This window comes from Nerophis ophidion, linkage group LG24 (genome assembly GCF_033978795.1).
Source record: "Nerophis ophidion isolate RoL-2023_Sa linkage group LG24, RoL_Noph_v1.0, whole genome shotgun sequence".
Taxonomy (NCBI): Eukaryota; Metazoa; Chordata; class Actinopteri; order Syngnathiformes; family Syngnathidae; genus Nerophis; species Nerophis ophidion.
In genome coordinates this window covers 24400086-24412677 of record NC_084634.1, presented here as the reverse complement: position 1 = coordinate 24412677, position 12592 = coordinate 24400086, and the positions used below count along the sequence as shown (strand labels likewise).

Sequence of the window (12592 nt, the reverse complement as noted above, 5' to 3'; positions counted from 1 at the left end):
GCAATATTTTTGCAGAAAAGGATTTAGTAGAGAACATCGACGATAAAGTTCGCAACTTTTGGTCGCTAATAAAAAAGCCTTGCCTGTACCGGAAGTAGCAGACGATGTGCGCGTGACGTCACCGGTGTGAGGGATCCTCACATCCTCACATTGTTTATAATGTGAGCCACCAGCAGTAAGAGCTATTCGGACCGAGTAAGAGCCAATTTCCCCATTAATTTGAGCGAGGATGAAAGATTTGTGGATGAGGAAAGTTATAGTGAAGCACGAAAAAAAGAAAAGGCGACCGCTCCAGGCGTCGGTAGTGGGAGAGTTTCAGATATAATTAGACACATTTACTAGGATAATTCTGGAAAATCCCATATCTGCCTATTGTGTTAATAGTATTTCAGTGAGATCATGTAGTCATACCTGAAAGTCGGATGGCTGCGGTGAACGCCAGTGTCTCTGAGAGAAGCCGAGGAGCCAAGATCACAGCTGCCTTTTTGAGCTGCAGGATGAGGTCGCGTAATCCACTCAAGTCTCCGGTAAGAGCCGACTTAATATAACAATTTTCCCATCCAATAACTTGCAGGTTGACGTAGAGAAACATGTTCGCTTGACCGCTCTGTGTTAAAGCTTCACAACAAACAAAGAAATACCGGCTGTGTTTCGGTGCTAAAGGCAGCTGCAATCCACCGCTTTTCACCAACAGCATTCTTTTTTGACGTCTCCATTATTAATTGAACAAATTGCAGAAGATTCACTAACACAGATGTCCAAAATACTGTGTAATTGCGCGATGAAAAGAGACGACTTTTAGCCGTAAGTGGTTCTGGGCTAATATGTCCCCTCCAACCAATAACGTCACAAACACGAGTCATCAATTCGTGTCATCAATCCGCGACGTTTTCAACAGGAAACTCCACAGGAAATTTTAAATTGTAATTTAGTAAACTAAACCGGCAGTATTGGCATGTGTTGCAGTCTTAAGATTTCATCATTGATATATAAACTATCAGACTGCATGGTCGGTAGTAGTGGGTTTCAGTAGGCCTTTAAGGAGTTATCCGGCTAAATGTAGACCAAGCCTAAATGTTAGTGCTTGGTTTGGTTCTAAATAACCATTGGAGAACCATTAGCTATTAACATTATTTTAACGTCACGTGTTAGCCGGGTTAGCGTGGACACACATGAGGAGAAGGGAGGCGAGGTCAAGCTATGCGAGTTGCGGTGCTACACTACCTTGAATGAGAAATGAAAAAAAACAAACAATAAATGCTTTGTACGCTTCAACTTCAACTTCAAATAACCAGCTAAGATGAGGAAATTGGCAAGTAGAGGTCAGGAGAGACAATGAAAAGAAAACAACACTTTCAGGCATACAGATGAATGATTAGATCGATGACACGTCTTTGAGCTGCAAGTTTGTGGCGAACGGGGCCAAAGTGACTAATGAAACATTAAGTCAAAGGATGCCTGCTCGCCAATTAGAGACGTTTATTTATTGGCGTCTTCTACATCTCGAACGTGCACACTAATATCCAAAAATTGTAAATGACTCAATAATGAATTAGTCAGTATTAAGTAACCAAAGGAGGAGCCTTGCAGATACATTAATAATATTTTAATAACTCTATGTAAATCATGTAAATAATAATAATTAGATGTTATACATTTAGAATATACAAAACCCAAAACCAGTGAAGTTGGCACGTTGTGTAAATCGTAAATAAAAATGGAATACAATAATTATCATTTCCTTTTCAACTTATATTACATTGAATACACTGCAAAGACAAGTCAATTAACATTCGAACTGGTAAACTCATCAGACCACAGAACACTTTTCCACTTTGCATCAGTCCATCTTAGATAAGCCCGGGCCCAGCGAAGCCGACAGCGTTTCTGGGTGTTGTTGATAAATGGCTTTCGCTTTGCATAGTCGAGTTTTAGCTTTCACTTACAGATGTAGTGACCAACTGTAGTTACTGACAGTGGTTTTCTGAAGTGTTCTTGAGTCCATGTGGTGATATCCTTTACACACTGATGTCGCTTTTTGATGCAGTACCGCCTGAGGGATCGAAGGTAACAGGCATTGCCGCTTACATGCAGTGATTTCTCCAGATTCTCTGGACCTTTTGAGTATATTACGGACCGTAAATGGTGAAGCTGCTTTTATACCCAATTATGGAACCCACTTATTACCAATTAGCCTGTTCACATGTAGAATGTTCCAAGTAAGTGTTTGATGAGCATTCCTCAACTTTCTCAGTCTTGTTTGCCACTTGCGCCAGCTTTTTCGAAACATGTTGCAGGCATCAAATTCCAAATGAGTTAACATTTGCCAAAAATAACAAAGTTTACTTATATTCAATTGAATATAAGTTGAAAAGGATTTGCATTGTATTCTGTTTTTATTTACGATTTACACAACGTGCCAACTTCACTGGTTTTGGGTTTTGTATAATCATAATATACAATATATTGTCAAAATACAAATAATAATATGCAATATAATGTATGAATACTTAATTTAGAATTGAATCATGGCCCCTAAATTGCAATCGAAATGTGAGGTGCCTAAGGTTTCCATTCCTATGTACTACTAGTTATGCTCAGGATAAATAGCTCCTGGTGTAGGGATTATGAAACATGAAAAGTAGAGTTTTTAACATTATATGCTGAACGCTGACCTGATTGTTCTAAGGACACCTGCTTTAGTGTGACCCTGTTAACAGGTCTAACATGATTTTAACCCAATCCAACATGCATTGAAGAAACACCTGTCAAACCACTTTGAACTGCGGCCCCTCGTGAGTTTGTGGTGTCTTCAGTCCTCATCAACTTCCTGTTCTCTTCACTGGTGCGTGTTGCATGTTTTCTCTCTCTCTGCTTCTTTTAGGAGAGGGGGAGGACTGAGTGAGACCGAGTGATTGTTGGACAGAAGAGGCAGTTTGAATGACGGCGCACCTGGTGCTTCTGAGGGCATTTCCCATGTTTTGATTTGCTCCATTTTTATTTTTATTTTTATTTTTTTTTACTTTGTGAACTCGCTTTCATCAAGCTGCCTTTCGCCATGCCGTCCAACAGTCCTGCTGTCACCGAACTTCCCCAGACACCAGACAACAAAACCTCCAAGGATGTGGTAAGACCAATGTATATTTATTGTTTGGCTTATGTCTCGAACTCTCTTCACCTAACTTCCTCTTTTACAAGTTCTCTCTCTATGTAACGCCACTTGTCTATGTCGTCCTTTTTTTAATATAAGTAACACAAAAACTTTTATCATGACTCAGAGTGCATAAGAAAGTAGAACGGATTTGCACGGTCATTTATTAACATATACCGTATTTCCTTGAATTGCCGCCGGGGCGCTAATTAATTTAAAACCTCTTCTCACTCCTGCGTTTACCAAAGGCATGCGGTAAAAGTAAGCATGCGCTAATTCTTTTAAAACCTCTTCTCAATCCGGCACTTACCAGAGGTATGCAGTAAAAATTTGAGTGTGATGTAAGCTTGGACCTTAAATCCTACTGAATACCTCTTAATCTTCTTCCCATTATGCGATTTCGAATTACCGGTATTGAAATCAGCCTCCTCCATTTTGAAAATGATGACAGGGGAAGCGTCACTCGTGACGTCACGAGTTTGACCAGGTGGTAATACTAAGCATGCGCTAATTATTTTGGGAAGCGAGTTTGACCCGGCAGTAATTCAAGGCAGGCGCATACTAAATGCCCTGCGGAAATTCAAGGAAATACGGTATACAGTATTATCTCAACTTACAAGCTTAATTGATTCTGTGACAGAGCTCTTAAAGGCCTACTGAAATGACATTTTCTTATTTAAACGGGGATAGCAGGTTCATTCTATGTGTCATACTTGATCATTTCGCGATATTGCCATATTTTTGCCGAAAGGATTTAGTAGACAAAATCGACGATAAAGTTTGCAACTTTAGGTCGCTAATAGAAAAAGCCTTGCCTTTACCGGAAGTAGCAGACAATGTGTGCGTGACATCACTGGTTGTAGGGCCCCTCACATCCTCACATTGTTTACAATCATAGCCAGCAGCAGCTAGAGCTATTCAGACCGAGAAAGCGACAATTTCCCCATTAATTTGAGCGAGGAGGAAAGATTCGGGGATGAGGAAATTTAGAGTGAAGACCTACAATAAAAATACAAAAAAAGGCGAGGGCAGTTAGAGCGATTCAGATGTTTTTAGACACATTTACTAGGATAATTCTGGGAAATCCCCTATCTGCCTATTGTGTTGCTAGTGTTTTAGTGAGTTTAATAGTACCTTCAAGTCGGAGGTGTGTGGCAACAGGTGTGTTGACGCCAGAGTCTCTGAGAGAAGTCACGGCAGCTGCAGGAGGACGCTGGCTCCGCTGATCTCCGGTAAGAGGCGACTTATTTCCACAATTTTCTCACCGAAAACTGCCGGTTGACGTGTAGTCGGGATACATGTTCGCTTGACCGCTCTGATCCATAGTAAAGCTTCACCTCCGGGAATTTTGAACAAGGAAACAATTTGTATTTGTGTTGTTAAAAGCTAAAAGCGTCCCAACTCCATCTTTCTACTTTGACTTCTCCATTATTAATTGAACAAATTGCAAAAGATTCAGCAACACAGATGTCCATTGCGTGATGAAAAGAGACGACTTTTAGCCGTAAGTGGTGCTGGGCTAATATGTCCCCTCCAACCAATGATGTCACAAACATGCGTCATCATCACGTCATCATTCCGCGACGTTTTCAACAGAAAACTCAGCGGGAAATTTTAAATTGTAATTTAGTAAACTAAACCGGCCGTATTGGCATGTGTTCCAATGTTAAGATTTCATCAATCATCATTGTTATATAAACTATCATACTGCGTGGTCGGTAGTAGTGGGTTTCAGTAGGCCTTTAACTCAAAACATTTATCGCAAGTCAAAGTCGACCATTAGAAATCATTTAAATTCATGTAATTAGTGCTTGCCTGCCCTGCAAAACAGGACACTTTTGACATGTGACATGCCTTTAAAAAAAAAAAAAAAAAAATTCTGGATCCGAAATATTGTAAAAAAAACACATTATGAAGTAATGTAATGCGTACATCATTTACCTTGGAGAGCAGACTTCTGCAGTATCTCCTTCCAGATGTTTTGCTGTCCAACACAGCAAATTTTCCATACATTCATGGATAAATTCCAACCTTTGAGATATTATTTCAACTTTCTTGGCTGGCGTTGGACTCATTCTGAGTAAGTATGATGCAGACTAGCTGTATTTTGCTCTAAATGCTTCACCTTCATCATTTTTTTGATAATTATTTATTGAATTCAATGAATATCTTCCATTTTTTTCTACCTTTACACCAACTTTTTTCCTTTCCATGGTTGGAAAAACAAACTTACGTCCATCTCTTATCTGTAATCTAATGCTAGCAAGTAAGACCAGATGTTTGGGTCTGATCCTACGGGGTGCGCTGTAACATTTGCTATGCCTATGATGTTGTGACTCAAATCTTAGTTTACAACTTGAAGCATAACAATAAGCCGAGAGACAGCTCTTATCTCGAAACACGCTTAAGTTGGGGCCATTATGTTGAGGTACCTTTGTAATGCACAGCACGGCAGCAACAGAACCGATGTTGTCATACTGGGAAAGAGCAAACTGTTCAGCGAGTAATAACACTGCTGATGAGTTACCGTATTTTTCGGAGTATAAGTCACTCCGGAGTATAAGTCGCACCTACCGAAAATCCATAATAAAGAAGGAAAAAAAACATATATAAGTCACACTGGAGTATAAATCGCATTTTGTGGACAACAGGCTGAATAAGTGTACGTTATATGACGCATAAATAATGAACTGAGAATGTGCCTGGTATGTTAACGTAACATATTATGGTAAGAGGCATTCAAATAAGTATAACGTATAGAACATCCTATACGTTTACCAAACAATCTGTCACTCCTAATTGCTAAATCCGATTAAATCTTATACGTCTAGTCTCTTACGTGAATGAGCTAAATAATATTATTTGATATTTTACGGTAATGTGTTAATAATTTCACACATAAGTCGCTCCTGAGTATAAGTCGCACCACTGGTCAAACTATGAAAAAAACTGCGACCTATAGTCCGAAAAATACGGTAATTGTAAACAATAGTACGACACATGTAACATACACAAAAGTTGAGTAGCGCAACCGGCACTTTAAAGTGCAACTTCTTATGATTTTGTAAATGCACACACACGTCTTGTGGCGTTTGTTTTAAATTTCCTGTACATTTTGCTCCTTATAGGCGCCAGCGCCCCCCGCGACCCCGAAAGGGAATAAGCGGTAGAAAATGGATGGATGGATGGATTTTGCTCCTTAGTCAAATTTGTAAACCTCTTTCTAAGTATGCCTACAAACGGTTCATTTTTGGAGGTCAGATTGCAAGTATAATTTATCTTTTGAAAATGTACACTATTCAAATATATATGTACAGTATCTTGAAGACGACCATTACCACACAATTTTTTCCAGAAACATTTGAAGATAAGCTTAATAAACGTCTGATATAGTCACCAGTGACAATATCAGCGTGCCACGATCAGATGCAAACAATACTTTATCCTACTCTCTCTTTTGTTTTTTCAAACCAAGTAGTGTAGTGAAGTTGTTTATATTTATATAGTGCTTTTCTCTAGTGACTCAAAACGCTTTTACATAGTGAAACCCAATATCTAAGTTATACATTTAAAGGCCTACTGAAACCCACTACTTCCCACCACGCAGTCTGATAGTTTATATATCAATGATGAAATATTAACATTGCAACACATGCCAATACGGCCTTTTTAGTTTACTAAATTGCAATTTTAAATTTCCCGGGCGTTTCTTCTTGAAAACGTCGCGTAATGATGACGTGTATGCGTGATGTCACGGGCTGTTATGAAATATGAGCGCTGCATACACACACAGCCAAAAGTCATCTGCTTTAACGGCATAATTACACAGTATTTTGGACATCTGTGTTGCTGAATCTTTTGCAATTTGTTCAATTTATATTGGAGAAGTCAAAGTAGAAAGATGGAGTTGGGAAGCTTTAGCCTTTAGCCACAAAAACACCCAGTGATTCCTTGTTTAAAATTCCTGGAGGTGAAACTTTCCTATGGATCAGAGTGCGGTCAAGCCAACATGGATCCCAACCAAATGTCAACCAGCAGGTTTCGGTGAGAAAATTGTGGTTAAAAAGTCAGTTCTTACCGGAGAAAAGCTGAGGTTGTGCCGTCCATAGCTGCCGTCGGCTCCCCTGAGACACTGCACGTCAAGACACCGCTGGAGACACCCTTCCGACTATCAGGTACTATTTAACTCACTAAAACACTAGCAACACAATAGAAGGATAAGGGATTTCCCAGAATTAACCTAGTAAATGTGTCTAAAAACATGGGAATCCGTCCCAATGCAATTGCGTTTTTTTTTTTTTTAACTTTTTTTTTAAATAATTTTTTTTCTTTTCTAGTCTGTCGCTATCAATGTCCTCAAACACAAATCTTTCATCCTCGCTCAAATTTATGGGGAAATTGTCGTTTTCTCGGTCCGAATAGCACTTTTTTTTGGAGGCTCCCATTAAAAATAATGTGAATATGTGTGGAGCCCCCACACGTGTGACGTCATCGTCTGCGACTTCCGGTAGAGGCAGGGCATTTCTCTTAACACCGAAAGTTGCGAACTTTATCGTGGATATTCTCTATTAAATCCTTTCAGCAAAAATACGGCAATATCGCGAAATGATCAAGTATGACACATAGAATGGACCTGCTATCCCTGTTTAAATAAGAACATCTCTTTTCAGTAGGTCTTTAAACCAGTGTGGGTGGCATTGGGAGCAGGTGGGTAAAGTGTCTTGCCCATGGACACAACGGCAGTGACTAGGGTGGCAGAAGCAGGGATTGAACCCGGAACCCTCAAGTTGCTGGCACGGACACTCTACCAACCAAGCTATACCGCGTAGTAACGTTGCAATTGCGCCGTCTTTTTTGTCTGAGTTCAGCGGCTAATATTGTTTACGGTATAGCTCGGTTGGTAGAGCGGTCGTCCCAGCAACTTGAGGGTTGCAGGTTCGATTCCTGCTTCCGCCATCCTAGTTACTGCCGTTGTGTCCTCGGGCAAGACACTTTACCCACCTGCTCCCAGTGCAACCCACACTGGTTTAAATGTAAAAATTAGATATTGGGTTTCACAATGTAAAGCGCTTTGAGTCACTAGAGAAAAAGCACTATATAAATATAATTCACTTCACTTCACTTCACAAAACAGTCCCATGTAAAATGTGGTGGATAAATAAACACATAAATATTTTTCCTATATAAACACTAAGGCAGGCGGGTGGTATGAGACAAGAAGTAATGACATGGGAGTCAACAGTCTCGGTACATAGAACGCAGCAGAGAGGAGGGGCCATGCAGGCAGAGAGCAAATACTCTAATGTCCACATAAGTACGTCCGTCAATCCGTTAAGACACAAATTGTCCTCTGTTAAAAAAAAGAGACTGCAAAACAGCGTTCGCAGCCGTCCAAACTACGTGAAAGCTCATGACCAAATACATTAACCTTATGATTTGATGCTTTGACATTGTAAACACGAGTATCCGCCATTGTAACAATATTCATTAGTCATAAAAGAGGGAAAGCCTTATACAGTAGGTTCCCTTTAATAAAATGTTGCTTAGTTGGCTTGAAAGTCATCCACTTACAGCTTACCTCAGGGGTGGGCATTACGTCGATCGCGATCGACTGGTCGATCTCGGAGGGTGTGTCAGTCGATCTCAAGCCAGGCATTAAAAAATATACATAAAAATGAGCAATCATCAATCATACCAAGACTTCACTTTCGTCAGTTGTTTGACATTCTCGGCACCCGAGGATCTTGTGAGATGGCTGCTGCGAGCTCATATTTAAGAAAAAAATCACTAACAGGGCGGACGCAGAGAAACACATTTTATTTCTAGAGACTCCGTACCTACTGTCAAAACTCTAAAGACCGACTGCACAGTTCCTGTCTTCACCATAAAAGACCTGTTTCATCCTGCCTGTGCTAACAAAATAAGAGTCTCAGAAAGCTAGCGTGCACAAGCTAGCAAGCTACGGAGTTTGATGCCAATGTATTTCTCCCCCGCCCTCAGCGACCGCTTTCTCACTTGCTTGCCCACCCGCACACTCACTGACGTCACTCACCTGCTGCCAGACATTAAAGGGCCACACACATATGCTACTCTCATAACAAAGTGTTTAAAAACAAGTATGCAAGTTGGACAAATGAGATGCCAAATCCAACCACTTTCATGTGGTAATGGACAGAAAGAAGGACTTTTTTTTTCCTCCATTTGAAATGCGGACGTTATCAGCACCACTGTCTAATTCCAATCAATGCAAGTCATCAGAATCAAATACACCAACTTATATTCTTGTCTTCATGAAAGAAAGGAATCTATGCGTGTTAAACATGCTTGTATTATCATTAAACACCATTAACTTGTTAACAAAAATGTCTCTTTCATAAATAAATAAATATAAATTATAAATAGGAATGAGGTAGATCTCCTCGACTTGGTCAATTGAAAAGTAGCTCACCTGCAGAAAAAGTGTGAGCGCCCCTGGCTTACCTGTTAGCCCTCCCGTTTTCCCCAGGAAACTCTCATATTTTTTTCCGCCATCTCCCTCTTCCCTTCCATAAAATAAATAAATAAATCCTCTGCGGTACGCCTGGGCGATATGGCCTAAAAATACAATCTCAGATTTTTTTCAGCCAAAAATTTGATTTAGGATTTTTCCAGATTTTTTCCCCCCTACTTTTTAAAGACACCAATGAATACAAATGGCAGAGGTAATTCTAAAAAAGTTTAGCTTTTATTTGATCAACTTCTGCTTAAATAAAATACTTTTGTAATCAAAAACTTTCTGTGTGGAGTTTGCATGTTCTCCCCGTGAATGCGTGGGTTCCCTCCGGGTACTCCGGCTTCCTCCCACTTCCAAAGACATGCACCTGGGGATAGGTTGATTGGCAACACTAAATTGGCCCTAGCGTGTGAATGTGAGTGTGAATGTTGTCTGTCTATCCGTGTTGGCCCTGCGATGAGGTGGCGACTTGTCCAGGGTGTACCCCGCCTTCCGCCCGATTGTAGCTGAGATAGGCGCCAGCGCCCCCCGCGACCCCGAAAGGGAATAAGCGGTAGAAAATGGATGGATGGATGGATGTAATCAAAAACGTAGCATTGTACATTCAATTTAACTAAATAATAATCTCTGACTTTGAGATTATTCAAGTTGAAATTTAAAATTTCTGTCTTGAAAAAATACTTTTGTAAATAAAAATGTAGCATTGCATGCAAAGAAAAAAATGTAACCATTAAATAGTGATACAAATCAATCAGATCAACAACTTGCAAACTTAAAACTTATATTTTGAATAAAATGCTACTGTAAATAAAAATGTAGTATTGTACATTGTATGCAAATAAACTATTAAGTAAAACATTGAGATGACTGTACAGTTTTAGTAAGTGGATAAACGCAGGCTTTTCCGTGAGGTATCCTGGGCTCCTTGTTAGTGTGTACTGATATTAAAGACTATGAGAACTTCATTGCACATGTAATATATACCATTATATTGATGATTAAATGCGTTATAATTCCACAACAGGTTTGCAGAAGCACACACGGGTATGAGCTGTCCTGTTTGGATGTGCAGAGCGACTGCTTTAGTGATCGCTCTGTGCATTGTTCTCTATACTTTACATGGTACCTTGTGTACATTTTGCCACAGTACACAGCGTTTTAGGTGAAGTTGTTGGAACAGTCTTCTACGCTATGTAAAGAGGTGCATTGCCCCCATTCCATGCTGTTTTGGATGCAGGAATAAGTTTGTGGTTCTGCTGCCTTTTTTGAAGAAACTTTGCAGCGTGCATTCACTTGTTTCACGCCTGTTGCCGCTTATCTAAAGCACTGGCAACACTTTTCTTTGAACAAACTTCCCGCTCTCGTTAGCATTTTCATTAGCCATGTTTTGCTCGGCTTGAAGGAAGGGGGCTGGCGATGGCTAGGGAAGCTCATGGCGGCAAAAAAAAATGCCGTGGCAGGAGAGGAGAAAAACATAATTTTTTTTATTTTTTAAATCGTCTGCGACAAAAAAAAAAATACATCGATTAAAATGATGTATCGCCCTGGCGTACTCTCCTGGATCTCAACATAGAGCAGGTTAGGCTACTCATAATTTTATAACACTGATTTTTAGTATAATCACAAGGAAGTTAAAGGACCTAAGACCAGCATAAAAAAAAAATCTAAAGCATAAGGATGTAGGAATGTTGACATGTTTTTCTGTTGTTGGCAGAACCATGTTTGTATCCTTATTGTTACTTTGCATTATCCATCCATCCATTTACTACCGCTTATTCCCTTTGGGGTCCTCGTGGGGCGCTGGTGCCTATCGCAGCTACAATCGGGCGGAAGGCAGCGTACACCCTGGACAAGTCGCCATCTCATCGCAGACTTTGCATTATTTGAAATTCAAATGTTGACAGAGGTCTCAAACTCAATTTAATTTTGGGCCGCTGGAGGTAGAGTCTGGGTGAGGCTGGGCTGTGTTAACTTCAGAATTGTCAGTTATTTGGTGATGAACCCCAAGATGCAGAGAAGGAGGCAGGCATTGAATGAAAAAACATGATTTAATATAAAATATTAGAATAATAACAAATAAAGGGTATAAACAAAAAGCACGCACGTGGGCGGAATAACAAACTAAAGGAGCTGGCACTGGGAGCTAGAAAACAAAAAGGAACTTTAGCATGGAAGCTAGTGGGTAGCAAACAGAAAAACTGAAAACAGCTAATGGCTAACAAGAACAGCTTACCGCCACGACGACCAGGACAAAATGGAGCACGACAGGTAGTAGCTGTAACGATGCTAGACACGACAGGTAGCAAAGACACAAGAACGACATGTGGCAAGGACAATGATCCAGCTCTGACTGGAAGACACAGTGGGTACAAATAGAAGCAGGCTGATTGACAACAGGTGTGGCCAGGTGCCAATCAGCCGCAGATGAGGTGACAACAGCACACAGGGAGACAAACAGGAGGCTGAACCAAAATAAGAGCACTTGACAGGAACTAAAGACAGGAGATACTAAACACAGAGGAAACTAAGACAAATGCAGAGGAAAAAACTAAAACATAGACAAACTGTCAGGGGAAAGCCTGACAAGAATCACGTTTCAACCGTGTGACTATAGCGACAGCTATAGTGATATTGAAATATAGTAGGCCTGAAGTCAGTATATACGTTAAATTGAATGCAACAATTTAATGTTTTGACACTGTTGACTTCCTCAGGAAATGGTCAAAGACAATTCTGGTTGTTTATAGGAAGTTGCTGTTTGTGTTGCCCAATATGTTTTTGTTGAGCTGTTATTTTTGAACCGTTACTGTACTCCGTGTTCTTTCTTGTGGTATTCAAGATTACACTAATGACTAATCTATGAAGAATTGGGGGCCACAAAATATAGGTCTGTGGGCCGCAAATAGCCACAAGTATGCTAGCTTTCCACACACAGTAAATGATGTCAT

General features: G+C 40.2%; 1 protein-coding gene across 6 annotated transcripts in view; it reads left to right on the top strand.

Moving 5' to 3' along the window:
* The window catches only part of LOC133542392 (DNA (cytosine-5)-methyltransferase 3A-like), a 97121-nt gene that overhangs the window by 20166 nt on the left and 64363 nt on the right, over nt 1-12592 (top strand). For 5 of the 6 annotated variants that reach the window (XM_061886459.1, XM_061886458.1, XM_061886455.1 and 2 more), the window contains exon 2: nt 2885-3127. The exons of the other annotated variant lie outside the window; for it this stretch is intronic. In XM_061886459.1, coding sequence (XP_061742443.1) covers nt 3059-3127 — 69 coding nt within the window. In that variant the 5' untranslated portion in view covers nt 2885-3058. The remainder of the gene's footprint in view (nt 1-2884; nt 3128-12592) is intronic. 6 annotated transcript variants of the gene reach the window in all.